Source organism: Pan troglodytes, chromosome 16, assembly GCF_028858775.2.
Source record: "Pan troglodytes isolate AG18354 chromosome 16, NHGRI_mPanTro3-v2.0_pri, whole genome shotgun sequence".
Classification (NCBI taxonomy): domain Eukaryota; kingdom Metazoa; phylum Chordata; class Mammalia; order Primates; family Hominidae; genus Pan; species Pan troglodytes.
The window spans coordinates 54,773,772-54,793,319 of NC_072414.2; the positions used below are offsets into that span (position 1 = coordinate 54,773,772).

General features: G+C 47.0%; 1 protein-coding gene across 16 annotated transcripts in view; it reads left to right on the top strand.

Moving 5' to 3' along the window:
* The window catches only part of TLN2 (talin 2), a 450,464-nt gene that overhangs the window by 392,719 nt on the left and 38,197 nt on the right, over positions 1–19,548 (top strand). For 14 of the 16 annotated variants that reach the window (XM_024349234.3, XM_063794170.1, XM_024349245.3 and 11 more), the window contains 6 exons: positions 161–280; positions 9,031–9,177; positions 12,517–12,683; positions 13,609–13,792; positions 16,753–16,878; positions 17,039–17,155. In XM_024349234.3, the coding sequence (XP_024205002.2) occupies positions 161–280; positions 9,031–9,177; positions 12,517–12,683; positions 13,609–13,792; positions 16,753–16,878; positions 17,039–17,155 (861 nt within the window). The remainder of the gene's footprint in view (positions 1–160; positions 281–9,030; positions 9,178–12,516; positions 12,684–13,608; positions 13,793–16,752; positions 16,879–17,038; positions 17,156–19,548) is intronic. The other 2 variants (XM_054666988.2, XM_054666990.2) reach the window with 1 other exon arrangement.

Below are 19,548 nucleotides of genomic sequence, written 5' to 3' on the forward strand. Positions count from 1 at the left end.
TCTCCAGCATCTAGCCCCAAATGCAAGGCCTGGCCTTCACCCCCTCAGGAGCTTAAAAGTGAATGAAACCCTTTGGCTTCCAGTGATATTAACACATGGTTCTCATGCGTTTCTCTGTGTGTATGTGTGTGTGTGTGTCTTGCTTGTTTTCTTTTTCCAGATGACTAAGTCGGTTACTAACCCGGAGGAGTTGGGAGGACTGGCTTCACAAATGACCAGTGACTATGGGCACCTGGCTTTCCAGGGCCAGATGGCAGCAGCCACGGCGGAACCAGAGGAGGTCTGCCACCTTAAGACCCCTATTTTAAGATGCACACACACACTGGTGCCCACTCCTGGGTATTTCTTCATAGCTTAGCTCCACTCTAGAAGGCCCCAGCCCAGTAACCAGAGCCCAGTTTATTTCCCCACCACTGCACAGCACAGGTCCAGACCAGGTAGCCCCAGGCTGTACTCAAGTCTCACTGCCCCTTATGGGGCAGACTGGCCAAGAACTGGGGCATGGGCTTTCAGACAGAAGGACTTTGTATACAATGTTCTACCAGGTCCCCTGTCCCTAGCCCTGTCACCTGTCTCTATTAGCATGCCCAAGCTTGGGACTGCCATCTTATCACTTCCTACTCCAGTTAGCACATCCCCCGCAATTATTTTTGTTTTCCATAGGTTCACAGAAGTGTTGAAAGATTCAAGTATGAAAATTAGCTATCCCCCTCCCTAGAAAGAGCTACTTTCATGAAACAAAGTCTTGCCTGAATATTCTGGGTGGCTAAGAATTGGCCCAGACATACCTCCTGTGGACTCCTTTTATTACTTCCCTGCCTTTCCTAGACCAGCTTTCCTTAGTGGCCAGTGTAGACTTGGCTTTAGAATGCCTGTACCCGTAAGAGTCTAACGGTAGCCAAAGTTGGGCCCCAAAGGCCACTTTCTAAGAGCTGCCATCTCTCATACTTCTAATGGGGTCGTCCATTGGGAAGGACACAGGTCATGTGTGGCTCCAAGGAGCTTTGTAGCATCTATATCAGTGTGAACACATAGAAGGAGTCCAGGGCTTGGGGAACCACATGGCTTCTTAGAGAAAGGAAGCCCAATTTAAAATGAAGATTAATGGAGTGGATTACAGGGACACTTGAAAGATAAAAGTAATTATATTCTGTGAAATTCAGCAAGCTGTTTATTGAGCGCAAACCCTGTTCGAGACGTTCCTAAATGAACTGAGTTGTCAAGGCAGAAGGTTGTAATTGGTCTTCTCTTCTCCTTATAGTGACAGTCACTGTCCCCAAGTAACTCAGTGCTGCTGTTTCTCCTGGGAGTCAGATCTAAGTATGTTTTTACAGAGACTCCGAGAGATATTCCAGAAATGAAGTCCCAAAACAAATCACTTTCTAATGTGTGTGGTAACAATGCATGTAAATAGGAGTACCATATATATATGTACTTGCATACATATATATCTAGCATGGGATTACTTAAGTCTATAACAGTGCCTGCATTTTGAGATATTAGAATAATTGACTAGGCTGTAGCATGAATAATTCTATTTGCAATGAGTGTGAAGTCACTACCAAGAAAAGAGAGTTATCAGATACCCACATTAAGATTCTATTGATTCTTTACACATGCCTATCATTTTTTTTTAAATAGACTCCCTGTTTTAGTAAGATCATCTAGATTTATCATTCATTTGACTAACCTATAATTTTGAACTCCATAAACAAATGTAAGGGAACTTCTGTTACAGTAAGGAAAAGTTTGCTTGGACAAAAGGAAAAGTGAGCTGGGCGTGATGGCTCACACCTATAAGCACTTTGGGAGGCCGAGGCGGACAGATCACTTGAGGTTAGGAGTTCAAGACCCAGCCTGGCCAACATGGCGTACCCCCTTGTCTACAAAAATACAAAAATTAACTGGGCGTGATGGCGTGCGCCTGTAATCCCAGCTACTTAGAAGGTTGAGCCAGGAGAATTGCTTGAACCCAGGAGGTGGAGGTTGCAGTGAGCCAAGACTGTGCACTGCCCTTTAGCCTAGGCAACAGAGTGAGACTCCATCTCAAAAAAAAAAAAAAAAAAAGGGAAGAAGTGTTTGGCAAGGGAGGTTTGGATATCTGTCCACAGAAACCTTTAAAAATGGAATCTACCACCATCTGCCTTAGGTAGTTTAACTGCTGTCTCCCTGAACTGTCTGTATGGCCCTTTCCACATGAGTTCTTGTAAGCTACCCACCCAACGTGTGAAATAAGCAGATTTTTTTTTATTACGACAGAGACCATTGAACCAAAATATAAAATAATGCCAAAACAGCAAGGAAAGAGAATGTGTTGCTAAAAGCACAACAACAGGTTACTTTGGTTATTGGCCCTGCATTTGCAGCAGCTGACGTTTTCATTAAGGTTTTCCTTTTCACTGTTACATCTTGAGATGTATTTTACATTCCAGACAGGAGAGCAGTGTGACCTGGAGTGAAAAGGAGCAGAGAGAATATAAAATTTCCAGTGGCTTGCTAAGGAAAATTCTTTGTGTACATTTGCCAGACAGATATTTGGGGAAAACTGAGAAGGTTAGGAGATCCCTGAAGCAATGTAGTTTTTTATTCCAAGATCGTGGAATTATTTGTTTACCCAAGAGGGCCCCCTATCACAGCATATGAAAATATTTATATCCAGGGGAAATAAGGAGCTGCTCCCTTCGCTGCAGTCCCACAGTCCGCTATGCAAGGTCAGCATTTTGGTCTTTTCCAGAATGTGACAATTACAGGAAAAGTCATAGCTCTGCCCTGGAACATCAAGCAGGAGCTTTATCTGCTTATTTTTCATGGAAAATTCAAGGCTTTGTTAACATCACTTTGAAAACTTCTTTCTTTGGAAAAGTTAAAAGCCTCCAGCAGCTTTGCAATTTAAGATTATTTTCCCCTTAAAAAAAGAAGAAGAAAGAACTCGAGATCCTATGAGCCACAACTTCTAAATGTAAATCCTGAGGAAAAGATTTAGCGACAACAGCTTTGTCTCTGAGGAAAATGTGCAGTAACCACTTGAAATACTGGATGCCTTAAAAGCTGGCGCAATCATTTGTTAAGCGCCTGTGGTGAGAACCACAGCCCTTTCCCCCAGATGAAATGGATGTCTGCTTTAGAATTCTCTAAAATTTTCCACCCCAAGACACACGTGCTGGAGGTGGGAAAATGATGCCCCAGTGCCATTGGACCCACTCTTTTATTAGGTTGGTGCAAAAGTAAATGCAGTTTTTGCCATTACTTTTAGTGGCAAAAACCGCAATTACTTTTATGCCAACCTAATAATAATTCTATTACCATTATCATTATTTTGAGCCGGGGTCTCACTCTGTTGCCCAGGCTGGAGTACAGTAGTGCAATCACAGCTTACTACAACCTTGAGCTCTGTCCCAGTCTTAAGCAATCCTCCCACCTCAGCCTCCCAAGTAGCTGGGACTGCAGGTGTGCGCCACCATGCCTGGTTAATTTTTATATTGACAAGGTCTCACTGTGTTGCCCAGGCTGGTCTCAACCTCCTGGACTCAAGCCATCCACCGGCCTCAGCCTCCCACGTGCTGGGATTACAGATGTGAGCCACCATGCCCAGCCACTTTTTTCTTCCATGTTTTCTATCTTTGTCAGATAAGTTCCATTCTTGCCTTTTCAACTTTCACAAGCTGTCCCAAGCAAATTATATTTGACCTGGTTTCAGATGTAGTTGTTTTTTAAGGCTTGGGGAAAACCAGTGTGTTTTGTTGTGTTTGAGGCAGTGAGGAAAGGCGATCAGGATTCCTTAGACCCCTCCAACTGGAATCAGATCCAAAACTTCATAAAGACCAGGCTTTTAACTTCCCCCAAGGCACAAAACCAGGAGATGATTTTCTCCATTTTACTTTTATTTCGACAAAAAAAGAATTGAGGGTTTTTCTTGAGTCTCAAGTAACACTTTTCTAAAGTTGCCAATTTAAAACCCCACATTTTATGTCTTTGAGCTACATTCCTTTCTAATAAACACTGGTAGTTCGTTGGATCACCCTGTGGGCTGGTCATATTTACTGAGAAGCTCACTATTGCATGGAGAAGCTTAGCATTTTTAAATTCCTTATCTTTTTTTTTTTTTTTGAGACAGAGTCTGTCGCCCAGGCTGGAGTACAGTGATGTGATCTCGGCTCACTGCAACCTCCGCCACCGAGTTCAAGCGATTCTCCTGCCTCAGCCTCCTGAGTAGCTGAGATTACAGGCACCCACCACCATGCCAGGCTGATTTTTGTATTTATAGTAGAGACGGGGTTTTGCTACGTTGTCCAGGCTGGTCTCGAACTCCTGGCCTTAAGTGATCCACACATCTCAGTCTCCCAAAGTGCTGGGATTACAGGCGTGAGCCACTGCGGCCAGTCTAAATCTCTTATCTTTTTGGATACAGACTCAAAAAATGAATTTCCTCTGTGGCTCACGCCTGTAATCCCAACACTTTGGGAGGCCGAGATGAGTGGATCACTTGAGGCCAGGAGTTCGAGACCAGCCTGGGCAACATGGCGAAACCCTGTCTCTACTACAAATACAAAAATTAGCCGGGCATGGTAGGGGGTGCCTGTAATCTCAGCTATTCAGGAGGCTGAGACAGGAGAATCGCTTGAACCTGGGTGGCGGAGGTTGCAGTGAGCCAAGATCGCACCATTGTACTCCAGCCTAGACAAAAAGAGCGAAACTCCATCTCAAAAAAAAGAAACAAAGAATTTCCTTTCAAGGATGTTCCCCTAGTAAAACAAAATGTTCTGGGAAATTGCCAGTAGACTGTCGGTTCTGTTGTCCTCTTTCATTTAAATGCGCTAGCTGTTCCATGTGCCTCTGCAAAGTAATGGTAAGAGAGTTATTATTTATCAAGTCCTACCGCATGTCAGATGCTATGATGGGCCCAATCTTGTTTCTCCTCAAAACTGCAGTGAGATAACAATCTTTTTTTCTTCCCCATTTCACAGATAAGTAAACCCAGGCTAAGGGAACTTAGTTAAACTGCCCAAGACCACACAACTACAGTCGCTAGTATGCGAGCCACTTTAAATAACTTTTTGGAATAAGCGAATGTTCCAAGTAAGTAAATAAGTTAACAAGTAAATATGTGGAGTAGCCAGGATTCAAACCCAGGTTAGTCGGGCATCACAACCCTGGCTGGCTCTCTGCACCAGTCTGCCTCCTTTTCCAGCAGTACACATTCATATGGCACTTTCATCTTTTTGAGATTTTCCACATGTACCTGTTCATTTGACCATCCCATCAGCCCCCAGAATGGGACATAGCTTCTGTCCTGTGTCACAGGGGAAGGAACAAAGGCCCCTCAAGGTTAATGGGCTCACCCAGAATGTCAGGTTCCCAAGGAGAAGGCAGAGCTGGATGAAGGTCCCTAGTCCTTTCTGCTGCCCAAAGGGGTGAAACATTGAGAACAGGGCTGGCTGGGAATCCTGAGATCCCATTCTTCCTCTTAAATTCAGCCCTCCTGGCCCATGAAGATCAGTGTCTGAAGCCTATTTCAGCTTGTCCTTGATAACCCTGCATCCCTTCCGTGTGCTGTCCAAATAGGATTGTGCAGACACACACGCAAGATACCTGTGAGGCTGAGCCTCAAGGGGGTCTCCAGGTACCTAGATGACAGTTGCGTGACTTGGCACAGCGCTGAATATGGAGGCAAAGCCCTGGGTTGACTGAGAACACCAAAGGCCTTTGCAGCTGTTGCCTCACTTATTCTCATCCGCTTGTTTTCTGGTGCTGGCCTTCCTTGGAGCTTCTTAACTGGAATTTTATTTCTGATGACCACTGGGCCAGCTGCACCATTGATCATATACAGGCTCCCTTGCTATATGCACCGTGTCACCTCCAAGAAAGGGGCCTGGCAGCAGGGCACTGGGGTATGTTTTTAGAGCGTAGCCGTTGGTGGGGGGTGGCACTAAGGGAACACAAGAGTGTTGTTGAGGATGTATCCCACCATGGATCATGTCATCCCATAGGGTTCAGGTTCAAGACAGCTCAAGAGCGGGTCCTCCCTCCCTCCCACTCTCAAGGGGATTTAAGATACAGGTGTTCGTCCCGGTGTCTTGCATTTTGCAAATAGAAAGCTCAGGCTGGACTCTGCACGGGAGCAGGAGGAGCGCACAGAGAAGTTTGAGAGCCTGGGTCTCTTCTAGCATCATGGTTTCATGCCATGTTCTTCAAAACCCACGGAGAAGGTTCTGCATGTTTGCCCCTAGTGTCACTTTTTAAACTTAATTTAACTATTGTTGAAACTGTTAGGAAAACCCGCCTTGCTGTCAACCTTTCACTCATGTGGGTGGCAGAAAGGAGCTTTTGAGTGTGGTCTTGGCCAAATGGGAACCCCTTGGGGGCCACTGGTGCTTTGCTTCAGGCTGCTGGGTAGTTTTGTGCTGATCTCAGGCTGCTGCTGCTGCATCTGCCTTGCCTGCAGTGGTCAAGAACTGGGAGGAAACTGCTCTCCTTTGCTTTCTTTATGCATGTAACAGGATTTTCTCAACACTGTGTCACCAAAGCAAAACACAGAAATAATTTGGTGGCTAAGGCTGTAACTAGCCTTCATAACCTTATCTGTAAAACTTTGATTCACTCAGTCTCATTTTTGGCTTTTTATTGGGTCAAAGATACACATTTTAACTCATAAAGGAAGAGTATACTAATAACCCATTACTGCTATCCGTTTGACATATTGAGATCCACAAGAGATTTAATTTCGAGAGGGAGAGGAAGGGTTCTGCTGCTAAGTCGAAAAATCAAAGAAGTTAGAAAAACACTGATCTACCGAGTAGAGCATCGTGCTCAGGATTAAAGACCTGGATTCTCACCTAGTTTTGCCAGGGACCAGCTGTGTGATCTTAGGCAAATCACATCACTTCTCTGGGTCTGTAAAATGGGGAGGTTGAACTGGTAAGATCTTTTTTACCTTGAAATTCTATAAATGTTTCTAACTCCATTTCCTTCTTACTTGACTTTTCCAGCAGCACTTTATCCTTTAAAGATCTGTGGTCATCACTGACCTCAGAGCCCTTGCCTCTAGATTATCTTACCCTGAAATACTTAGGTTTTAACTCTGTGGATCTGGGACACTTCAGGAGCCAGATTGTTTGAAACTTTAATGGGGTATACCCCTGCTTCAGCTTAACATTATTTTCAAACCAACAAACATGTCCAGCAAACACATATATTTAAATGACATGACATCTGTGTGGGCTGGAGTGTTTTTCCCGCCTCAGCGGCAGCCATACTACTACACCAGTCCAGATCTGTTTGCAGAGCTGCCGTGTTGTGCAGTCCAGAGGTGCTGCTGCTGTTGTATTCTGCATGGAGGTAGTCAACAAGACAGCCCTGCTTAATTATGAAATGTCTGTAGCACCCTGTGTACGAAGGTGTATAGAAGTGTATAGAAAGCACCCAAAAGAGCAGAAGCTTGGCTGGGCGTGGTGGCTCACACCTGTAATCCCAGCACTTTGGGAGGCCAAGGTGGGCGGATCACTTGAGGTGGACGGATCACCTGAGGTCAGGAGTTCGAGACCAGCCTGGCCAACATGGTGAAACCCCATCTCTACTAAAAAAAAATACAAAAATTAGCTGGGTGTTGTGGTGGCCACCTGTAATCCCAGCTACTCAGGAGGCTGAGGCAGGAGAATGCTTGGACCTGGGAGGCGGAGATTGCAGTGAGCCAAGACCACACCACTGCCCTCCAGCCTAGGTGACAGAACAAGACTCTATCTCAAAAAAAAAGAAGAAAGTGTATAGAAGACACCTAAAGAGCAGAAGCTCAACTTTGTCGATCACGAGAATATTCTACTAAATGGATTTAAAAGTTCTTTGGGCCTTTAAGGGGTTTAAAGGAAGAGAGTTTTTTCCCTAAAAACAGTGTTTCAATAATATGAGAAATAACAATTGCAGCACCCCTCATTCTCCAAAGTCACCCTTTCTTTAACTGTGACTAATGAGATGGTATTGGAAGATAGCATCCGGGGGCCAAAAATCTCCCAGGTTTTATTCACAATACCTGAGATCTTTTCATAACTATTCCTGATAGATGCTGGAAAAATAAGAGCCATAGCTTCTAGCTCTTGTAGATTCTTGAAAATAACACTGACCCATGCTTAAAGTTTTGTTTTGGTTAGGTTTGAGTTGCCTACCTGGGCTGGAAGGCAGATTATTTATGGCAGCTGTACTGATCAGACCAAAATGAAATTTGATGTGAAACAGGGCCGGAGGAATGCAAACTTCGGGGAGGTGGAAGTGGAATTTATTACACCTTAAAGGAGACAGCTGGCAGCTACTCCACAGCGGAGCCCACTTGGCCTCTCTTAGGCAAAGTACCTTTTATAATCACACAACCCAGGAGTTATTAAAAGAATGTGTGCCTGCTGAGCTTTTAGCTCTAAAAATGTACCTTTTAAAGGAAACCTCAAACCTGGCCTGATAGGAAGTCTGGGCTTGGTATGGTCGCTGTCCCCATGGGATACAGCTGGGGAAGGGGGTGTTCTGGTTGGTAAACATACCAATTTTGCAAGAATCTGAACACTTCAAAATATGCTTAATACGGAAACCACATTTTGAACCTAATTACCCTCTAGAGCTATTTTGAAGAATAAATGAAATTAAACACATTACCTGCTTAGAAGAGGCCTTGACACACAATAGGGGCTCAGTAAATGCTTGTTGAATGAATAACAGAATTATCCCACAAAGTTCCTCTAATTAACATTCTTACCAGGTGGCTGGAGGAGCAGATAAGCTATAAACCAGGAAAGATATGTATCAAGGAGGGTATCACGCTAGGACCTCAAGATACAGGCTTGCTAGGTAGAGACTGGGCATTTTACAGTCTCTCAAAAGGGAAGCAAAATCAACCAAATTCCATACTTCACCAAACACAGACTCCTAATAGGAGTGGAATTTTCCGAGCCAGGCTCCCATAGGACATAGGAGAAATTTTCCACGTAGGGAAGGCCTCGATGGCAGGGTCCATCACGCTTCTCCTTCCCCATCCTGGGCTTGCCTCCGCAGATCGGATTCCAGATTCGCACTCGTGTGCAGGACCTGGGCCACGGCTGTATCTTCCTGGTGCAGAAGGCAGGGGCCCTCCAGGTCTGCCCCACAGACAGCTACACCAAGAGGGAGCTGATTGAATGCGCCCGTGCCGTCACGGAAAAGGTAAGGAGCAGCCCTCAGTTTAGAGTCACAAGAACCTGCGCTGGCTCTCAGTGATCCGCTGTAATCAAGGACAAAAGCAGGAAACTCAGCCAAAACTAACCCAGCTGACTCAGCTGTCTCATCCTGATCTTCCCCACTGCCCAGGTTCTCCCAAAAATGGGGTGCATCAGGGAGCTGGGGTGATCATAGGCCCAGAGAATTTGAGGGCTTAGAGGGACTGTCCCATGAAGGTCACGCCCTGGCACTCCCCCTTCTTGCAGGGCTTCCCCGTAGGCAGATTGTATCAAAGTCCCCATCAGCAGCCAGGAGCCCCTGGTCAGGGGAGGCCTGGAGCCAGAGCCCTTTCCTGCAACCTCTGTTGACACCATCTTTCTTCTCAAGGAGGCTGCTGAGGGCTGAGGGCTGAGTCAGGAGGAGTGAAAATCCCTTTGGTGTAACCTCTAATTTACAGATGAGACAGTGAAGTGGGGGTGGGTTAGGCCACATGGGGCAGTGGCGTGTGCCTTTGTGGAGAAGCAGAAACCTGTCCTCGGTTTTCTGATTCTAAAGACAGTTGTTTGTAGAGAGATTCCCATGGGGTAGTGAAGAAGGCTCTAAGATCTTAGCTAAGGTACTTCAGCTTTCCACAACTTGATTTCCTCATCTGTAAAATGAGGATAAAAATATATAATATCTGACTGATAGAACTGCAAAGATTTACTGTGGTGATATGTGTAAAAGTGCCTGGTACAGTGCCAGACACACAGTTACACATGTAATAAATCTAGCTACTGTTTTCTCTAACTTTCCTCCAAACTTCTTTTTCCCCAGGCAGTTTTCCCCAGTTAACCATGCCATACTCTGAATGTTTCTTCATTCCCAAGTAGCTCTTTTATTCTCCCCCAGTATGCGAGTCTTTTGCTTTGCTTTTTGTCTCGGAATCATTTTTCAGGTCAGCTGTTTTGCAGGCTGCTTGAGGTACAGGATAAAGCATCCAGGCTTGGTGGCTTTTCCCCTTCCCTTCACTCTGGTTCATAGGACATACAGCTCTGTCCTGTTTAGAAACTTGGCAACAGACTTGAGGGGCGGGCAGGGGGGACCCTCAACTGGAAGCTGCTGCCACAGAGGCTGGTCTGTCCGTGGCCCTCCCTGAGGCCAAGCCACAGTCTGGCCTTCTCCCATAGCCCACAGGGCTGTCCAGCCTCCTGGGACTCCACAGACGAGGAAATAAATCTCTCAGCTGGAGGAAGGCATTTGCCTTCCTTTCAAAGCCCTTTCTTGTTATTGAAGTTATTCTTGCCAAGTTCCCCCATAAAAGGCCTTATAGCGGGAGCACCAGGAAGGGAGGAGAGGGGTCCGAGCTACATAGTGTTTGTAGGCATGGCCAAGCAGCTTGGTCTTCCTGAGCTGGCCTGGGCCGCTACCTGTCCCGGCTTTGGGTCCCTGATTTAGGACACCTGGAGGGATCACCAAAGGAGAGGAGGTGGCTCGTTCCTAGCAACTGGCCTTTTGACTGTTTCTTGCTGTGCGTCCCTGTCCTCTATGCCTTGTGTCTCGTTATATGCCTTGATGGTGTGTATAGTGTACCCACACACAGCCATGACTTGTCTGCCTTTGTGTCCTCAGACCCTAGTGACTAGCAGATACTCAGTAAACACCTGCTGGCTGGCACACCCTTCACAGAGGGTGGGATGCTATTTCTGGACTCTTTTTCTTTCACCTTGGCTAAGAATGTCTCTCTCCCACACACATATACAACCCTGCAGGCTTCCCATGATACTTGTCTTGGCCTTTGTCACCCATCCTCTGAGGGGCTTTCCAGAACCTGGATACCTCATTTCCCAGCCAGCTCTATGCCAGTCTGACTTGTCTTTTCCTGGTAGGACCTAGTAGCATTTAAAAGAAAGGCAGATGAGGAAGAGAAACGATTCCTTGTGGGCTGGTCTTGGAACGTGGTAGGTACCCAGGAAATGGTCCCTGTGCCTCTCCTGCCAGACTGTGTCCACAGCCTCTGCTGAGATCTCAGCAGCACGGGGGACAGAGTGTCTCATACTCCATGCCCCTTGCTGGCACGGTAACACAGTGACTCCCCTGCCCTGGTCAGCATGTTTGAAGAAATATACCTACGAAACGTTGTCAGATTCTTCTTTGGGTCGTAGTCAAGGGTAGTGGGTGTGTGCACGTAGAGGTTAATACAAAGACTCAAAGAGCCTCCAGCCACTAGCCTGACACATGCGATTTACATTGGGTGCATTGGGCCATCCTGAGGGCAAGAACGGTGTGCTGTGGCGTCCTGGGAGGCAGGGCTGTCTCTGGAAGAGGAGAGCAGGGGGAGGTGTCCGGGGCTCAGCTGTTTTGCAGGCTGCTTGAGGCACAGGATGATACATCCGTGCTTGGTGGCTTTTCCTTCTTCCTTCACTTTGGCATCTGGCGGGGCAACTAGTTCGGTGGCTGCGGGAGAGGGGCAGGAGTCGTTGCAGGCAGAGCGCAGACCCAGGGTGGAGAGGTGGGAGTGTTTGGGAAAGTCAGGAGCTGGCGGGTGTGGTGAGAGCCAGGTGAAGCGGACACATGACCAGAAACGGAGCTCAGCCAGGGGAGATTTGTAAGCAGGGTGTTAGTGTGGTCAGGTTTATGTCATAGGAAAGTATCTCGGAGCAGTGAGGGTGTACGTGATGGGTGAGGGTGACAGCACAGGATTTCTGACATGGAAGACACCCGAGTGAACTTGCTGGGCCCTCAGGGCACTGAAATGATGGTTCGGGGGTGGATGATGGCTTGCAGGAGTGTTAGAAGTGGAGAGGTCACATACACAGATCCCCTCTAGACTCCAGCCCTTCTGAACTCCATTCTGGAGAATTTCCATCCCAGCAAAGGAGTGATGAGTGTTAGCAGTGGCCTGTTCCTACTGAAAACCTAATAAAAGGGGATGTAATCGCCACACCTTTCACAGGAGCCTAATCCTTTCTCCCGTTCTGTGGTTTCAGAAACATAGTAGTAATTGAATAAATAGCATCTGCCCTCTACTGAGTACTTACTATGTGCCAAATGCCTTGCTAGACACTTTACAGATATTTTTCTTCCTACTTAATTCTCTCAACAACCCTAATAGGCCAGAAATAGTGGCCCCATTTTACAGATGAGGAAACTGAGGTTTGGAGAGGTAAAGCAGCTTTGCCTAAGGTCACAGGGCCTGTAAATGGCAAAGCTGGTATCCAGACTGAGGCTGTTGACTCCAGATGTGTGTCGTTAACCTCTAAGCTACATCAACTCCTAGGAGAGAATTCAGTATTTTCAGAATCTGCTTTTAGGTCCTGTTCTCTCCATTTCTTAGCTCCCCTCACATTCCCTTTCTGCCTACAGGTCTCCTTGGTGCTCTCGGCTCTCCAGGCCGGGAACAAAGGAACCCAGGCATGCATTACAGCCGCCACCGCTGTGTCTGGGATCATTGCCGACCTGGACACCACCATTATGTTTGCAACAGCAGGGACGCTGAATGCAGAGAACAGTGAGACCTTCGCAGACCACAGGTACGTGGGGGTCCTGGACGGGGAGAGGTTCAGGCTGGCCTGCCCCTGAAACTCATGATCGACTTGGAGACGCCACCTGGGAGCCAGAAATGTAGTTATCTGTTTTGATTTCAACAAGATGCACAAGTTGGGAAAGTGAACCATGTAATCAGAATAAGCCCCCTTTGCCAACTGTAAACACAGTGTCGTGGTTCGAGCTTTGCCTTTGACAGCCTTAAATCCAGCCTGCTACAGCAAAGGACAGATTTTAGACCTGCCACATGCTGAGCCAGAGAGCCGTTCCTCAAACTGCTGGCCAACCCCAGCAGGATTGGGAATGGCAGGGGCAGGCATATTTTACTTAAACCCTGTTTTGGGAAGATAGGGGCTCAAAGCCCCTATCTCTGCTCAGCTTGCACTCAGCCTCTCTATCTGCTGCTAGGGACCCCTGAAACCTCACCACATGTCCTACACCTTTCTTCCCCACTGCAATCCAAGGGCTGGGCTAGGGAGGCGGTTCCCAGAGCTCTGCTGTCCCTTCCCAAGCCCAGCCTCTGATCCTGAACAAGGTGCCCCAACCCATGTGTCCTCACAGTCACTAGCTATGAAGTATTTTAAGGGACAGTGGGAGCCACAGAAAAGAAGCTGACCTTTCATTGAACTGTAGGGCTTGGAAAGGGAGCCAGGTTGGTGGGCCTGACTCTTTCACTGAAGTTTTCATGTCAGTCGGCTATGTGAATGAATACTGGTTGACTTTCTTCTTCTCCCCCCAGTTTTGCATTTGTGGAAGATGAGAGTCCCTTGGTAAAGGGGGGTGTAACACAGCACTTCTCTTCTTCAAAGCCCTTTAACAAAAGCCCCATGTGAGGGATTTCTTTTCTTCTTGAAGTAATCAAGCTTTGCCCTCTGTCTCTCCCCCTCTCCCCTGCCCTCCTGGCTCTCTCAGGGAGAACATTCTCAAGACGGCCAAGGCCTTGGTAGAAGACACGAAACTACTTGTGTCAGGAGCTGCGTCCACTCCTGACAAGCTGGCCCAGGCGGCCCAGTCCTCAGCAGCCACCATCACCCAGCTCGCAGAGGTGGTCAAGCTGGGGGCAGCCAGCCTGGGCTCCGACGACCCCGAGACCCAGGTACCAGCAGGGCCCGGGGAGTGCGTCCTCCCGGTCTTCCCGTGAACGCTGCACATCGGGCCTCAGAAGAGGCCTAAGGCAGAACAGGAACTTTTGAAGTAGACAGTGTGTGTGTGAGTGTGTCTGGTTTGAGGAACGGTAGGAGGCAGTCATCCAAGCGAGATAGTGGCACAGACTGTGGTGGTGGCCATGGGGATGGAGACAAGTGGAGGGATTTGAGAAGAGTCTAGAAGGAAGGCTTGGCCTGGCCCGGTGAAGGCTGGAGCACGGCATACCTGAGGGAGGGGAAGGAGTGAAAGGCGGCTCCTTGTGGGCCAGAGCAGGGCACAGGAGCTCCCTGAAGGGAGAGCTGGTGTGGGCAGGGGGAGGTGGAGGAGATTGAAGTGCCGGAGCCACACACAGGTAGAACTAGTGAGTGCGCGTGAGCCTGCCCAGGCACGGGGCTGTGGGTTCAGCGACTGTTGCCATAGAGGTAGTGACTGCAACCACACGAGAGGAAAAGCCAGGGAGTCGGGGCAGAGCCTGGAGGAATCCAGCATTTAGGACCACTTTACCGTGCAAGTGGCACAGGAGACGGAGAAGCAGCAGCTGCTGCAGGGAGGAAAGCCGCGGGCGTCATGTTGCCAGGATGGAGTGTTTCAACCCGCCAGAGACAGAGTTAAGAAAGAGGGAAGACTGGGAACTGGTTATTGGCCTGTTCCGGTAACCATCGAGTGCCATCGAGGACATTGGTGTCCCCAGCTGCTTGTGTGGAGTGGTGGGGCAGCAGCCAGATGGGGGTGGGGAAATGAACTCAGCACCTGTAGATGGCCCAGGTGAGAACTTCGGTTCTCAAGGAAGAGAGAGAAGAACTGGAAGGCTAGGGAAGGGCCCTGTGCTTCTGTGACTTCCGCTTCTGATATTTGGCAATTTCATTGAGATTACTTGCCTGTTCCTTGGTCCCCTTCCCAGACCATTGCTCCTCAAGGACAGTCACCACAGTTTGCTCATCTTTGAAACCTGCACATGCGGCACAGCTCTTGGCACATAGTGGCTACTGGCTACTGAACAAGTACATGTTCACCTGTTGTTGAACTAACAGCCAACAAAAGTCGCTAATAAATGGATGATGCCTGTTCCCAGAGTGCAAAATTTAAAAAACAAAAACAAAACAAAAAAAAAACCTCTGTTCTCTCTGTTCCCAGAACCGTCAAATGCCAAGCACTTCAGTTTTCACTCCTTAAACCATTCTCAGTAAACTAGTCTGTCTGGACAAAACTGGTTAGAAACCCCCTGTCATTCAGTGCCCCCAGGGGATGCAGTGACTGTGCTGGTTCACTTGAGGCCACCAGCTCGTTCCCTCACGGCATGACCCTTCCCTCCCTGACAGCACCCATGAGTGGAGCACAGGTCCGAGAGGAAACATTCCTTATGCTACCATTTCGTCCTTTCTGTTGGATTTCTGATAACATCAGAGTCCAGATTGGCTGCCTTTTGGAATTCTAAGCATTCACAAAAACCTCCGCTACAGGTGGTGGGCGCCTGTAGTCCCAGCTACTCGGGAGGCTGAGGCAGGAGAATCACTTGAACCCAGGAGGTGGAGGTTGCAGTGAGCCGAGATCACGCCACTGCACTCTTAATACGTTTTCACATCTGAGATCCCAGTTTATCTTCAAAGCAATTTAATGAGGTAGATGGGGCTAGCAAGCTAATTTCACTGTGGATGAGGACCCGGGGCCACGCACACAGGCATGGCGCAGTGTGGAGGTTAAGACCGTGGCCCTCATGCTCACCAGACTCTGAATCCCAACTCTGCCACTGCTGGGCTCTGGGAGTGTGGACATAAGGGTTGTGGTTCCCACTCGAAAAGGCGGTGGCGAGGAGTAAATGAGATAATGTGTGTAGAGTGCTTGGCTCAGCGCCTGAACACTGCCCTCAGTAAAGGGAAAATGTTTTTATTATTATAGAAATAGGAGTTACTGGAGCTACTGGACTGGGAACGCTTAAATGCAGTGACCAATATTGTGTAATTCCCGTCTAGACCTGGTACTTTTCACTCTAAATCCGGCACTTTGAAAAGATGATCTGTGGTCTCTGTGAAATTAGAAAAGCAAACACAGATAATGCATCACATCCAGGTTTATGTGGGAACATACCTGCATCTTCATTCCACAAGTATTTACTGAGTACCTGCTGGCTGCTCATCCCTGTTACAAGCGTGAAACAAAGCAGAAGTCCAGGCCAAGCCTCCTGGAGCTTGCACTCAAGTTGAGGGAGAAGACAGATGATTCATAAGTGAATAAATGATAAAATAATTCCACCTACTGATAAGTGCTGTAAATAAAACGGCAACCTGACAGTTTCAGCAATTGTGGGAGTGGGCCCTTAGCTGAGGGATGGGGAAAAGCCTCTGAGGACATGACATTTGAGCTAAGGCCCAAGTGATGGAAAGAGCTGAGTCCCAGTTAGAACAATGAGCAAAGGCCCGGAACAGGAATGAGTTGAGATTTCCCATGGAGAAGAAGACAGGCTGACCTGTGTGCCTATAGCAGAGCACCTCATAGCCAGAGAGGCAGGCAGGGCTGTTGTGGGGCCTTGACAGCTGGGGTCAGGTGGGGATTTTTACTCAGTGTTCAGGGTGCCAGTTAGGAGTAAGTGGTGTTGCCTCTCTGGTGTCCTTCGTGCTGTCAGAGGCAGCTCATCGGCCAAGTTGCTGGCTAGGAGGTTTTACATAAGCTGCATGTTTACACCTGACTTCTCCGTTCTGGCTCAGCTTCAGCCTCCCCTGGGCAGCTTTTCAAAGTCCTGAGTCCTGTATCAGAATCATCAAGGGTGGCTTCCCAGGAGGTCTGCCATGCTGCAGACTTTAGACTGTCTTTCTCTCATCCCCCGTGCCCCGGCCTGCCCTCAGGCTGCATGCCTTGGTAAAGCCCACAGCTGACATCTTGACGCCTGCTCACCTGAGCTCTGTGCTCTTTCAGGTGGTTTTGATCAACGCCATCAAAGATGTGGCCAAGGCCCTTTCCGATCTCATCAGTGCTACCAAGGGAGCTGCCAGCAAGCCAGCGGACGACCCTTCCATGTACCAGCTCAAGGGGGCCGCCAAGGTAGGGTGGGGGCTCCGACTGGGGATGAGCACCTGAGTTCTCTTCTCACTTAAAGGAAGGAGAGGCATCCTTGCTCATAGCATGCGATCCAGAAGTAAAAGGAGTAGGGGCTGGACCTGAGTCACTGCACTATCTGTATTCATTCTCCCTTCCTATGCAGGTGATGGTGACCAATGTCACCTCGCTCCTCAAGACTGTAAAGGCAGTGGAGGATGAGGCCACCCGGGGCACCAGGGCGCTTGAGGCCACAATTGAATGCATAAAGCAGGAGCTTACGGTAAGGAGCCAGCAGTTACCTCCCTTGGGTACCAGAGTCCCACAGCTGACCCCAGTGAGGGCTCATTTGAGGTTTTTTACCAATGAGGTTTTACCTAAAACACCTGAACTGAGAATGCCCCTTCACCTGCCTGCTGGTAGCTTTATATAATTGAGACCCCATGTGTCACTGAGTTTGGCTGGGATTGATTTGTAATTGTAATCAAGGAGTTAATTGAAATGTATCACTTAGGACTATTCAGGTTTAGTTCCACTAAAATTATAGCACAAGATCAAAGCATTGTCAAAGATTCCTGGAAAAAGGGAAAGTCAGTATGACTGCGCTTACCTGGAGCATTAATTCTGTGAACAGTGCTTAGCCTTTCTTGATGCACATTGCTCTTGGTACCCGCACACATGCAAAATTGGAAGTCTGCCATTTGCTGTTGGAAAAGCCTAGAAGCCTTTACTTGAGACACTTCCCTTTAAAATCCAGCTTCTTTCCATTGGAGTCATCTGACCTGAGAGAAACTGACCCTGTTCTTTTCTGACTTGTTCCAGCATTGCAGAGTTGAGGACATTCTGGAGTTACTGCAATGTGGATGATATCTGCTGTTCTTAGGATCCCACAATGGTTGTGGATTGGCTCATTCTAATTCCCACAAATAGAAATATGCCAAAAAGAGTAGTTTCAAACAGATTTCTTTTTGATAGGAGGTCTGATCACAGATTCAACTTTTTTGGGAAAGAGGGATACCTGCCTTTGCTGCCAATTGTTCTGCACCTTTAAAGGGTCACCTGCAAAAGCGACCTAGAGCACTAGAAACAATAGTAGAACAATTTTGCAGGGTTTTGCTGACAGAAACTTGGGTTTTCTTGTCATATCGTTAAAGAATCTAGCCTTGATTGATGTTGCACTCAGTTCATGCTTTAAAGGAGAATCTAAAAAATACAGGAGTAACTTAAAAGCTGGTGGTGCCTTAAGTACCACTGCCTGGCACTTGCCTGGCTGCACAGGCTGGGTATTTGCTACCAAAATCTGGACACAGCTCCTTTTTTGTTATTTATTTTTCATTTTTGTGGGTACATAGTAGGTGTATATACTTAGGAGTAACGTGAGATATTTTGATATAGGCATGCAATGCATAATAATCACATCAGGATAATTGGGGTATCCATCATCTCAAGCATTTATCCTTTGTGTTACAATCCAATTATACTCTTTTAGTTATTTTTAAATGTACAATTAAATTATTTTTTACTATAGTTACCCACTGTGCTATCAAATACTAGGTCTTATTCATTCTTTCTACTTTTTGTACCCATTATCCCTCCCCACTTCCCCACCCCTGACCTCCCACCTCCGTACTACCCTTCTTAGCCTCTGGCAACCATCCTTCTACCCTCTATCTCCATGAGTTCAATTATTTTAATTTTTTCTGTCACAAATAAGTAGGAACATGCAAAGTGTGTCTTTCTGTGCCTGGCTTATTTCACTTAATGACCTCTAGTTCCATCCATGTTGTTGCTAATGATAGGATCTCATTTTTTTTTCCTATGGCTGAATAGTACTCCATTGTGTATGTGTACCACAGTAGCCAAGATTTGGAAGCAACCTAAGTGTCCATCAACAGATGAATGGACACACATATACAATGGTACACACACACACACACACACACACATATATATAATATTGAAGAGATATCTGCACTCCCATGTTTATTGCAGTTTACTTCATATATATGATCTTGGCTATTGTGAATAGTGCTGCAGTAAACATGGGAGTGCAGATATCTCTTTAATAAACTGATATCCTTTCTTTTGGGTGTATACCTAGGAGTAGGATTGCTGGATCACAAAGTAGCTCTAATTTTAGTTTTTTGAGGAATCTCCAAACTCTTCTCCATAGTGGTTGTACTAATTTACATTCCCACCCACAGTGAACAAGGGTTCCCTTTTCTCCACATCCCTGCCAGCATTTGTTATTGCCTGCCTTTTGGATATAAGCCATTTTAACTGGGGTGAAATGATATCACATTGTAGTTTTGATTTGCATTTCTCTGATGATGAATGATGTTGAGCACCCTTTCATATGCCTGTTTGCCGTTTGTATGTCTTCTTTTGAGAAATGTCTATTGAGACCCTTTGCCCTTCTTTTGATCAGATTATTATATTTTTTCCTATAGAATTGTTTGAGCTCCTTACATAGGCTAGTTATTAACCCCTTGTCAGATGTGTAGTTTGCAACTGTTTTCTCCCGTTCTGTGGGTTGATTGTTTCCTTTGCTGTGCAAAAGCTTTTTAACTTGATGTAATCCCATTTGTCTGTTTTCATCAGCTATACTATTCTGGAGTAAATGTTTTTTTCCTTCAGGACTTTAAATATGTCATGCCCCTCTCTCCTGGCCTGTAA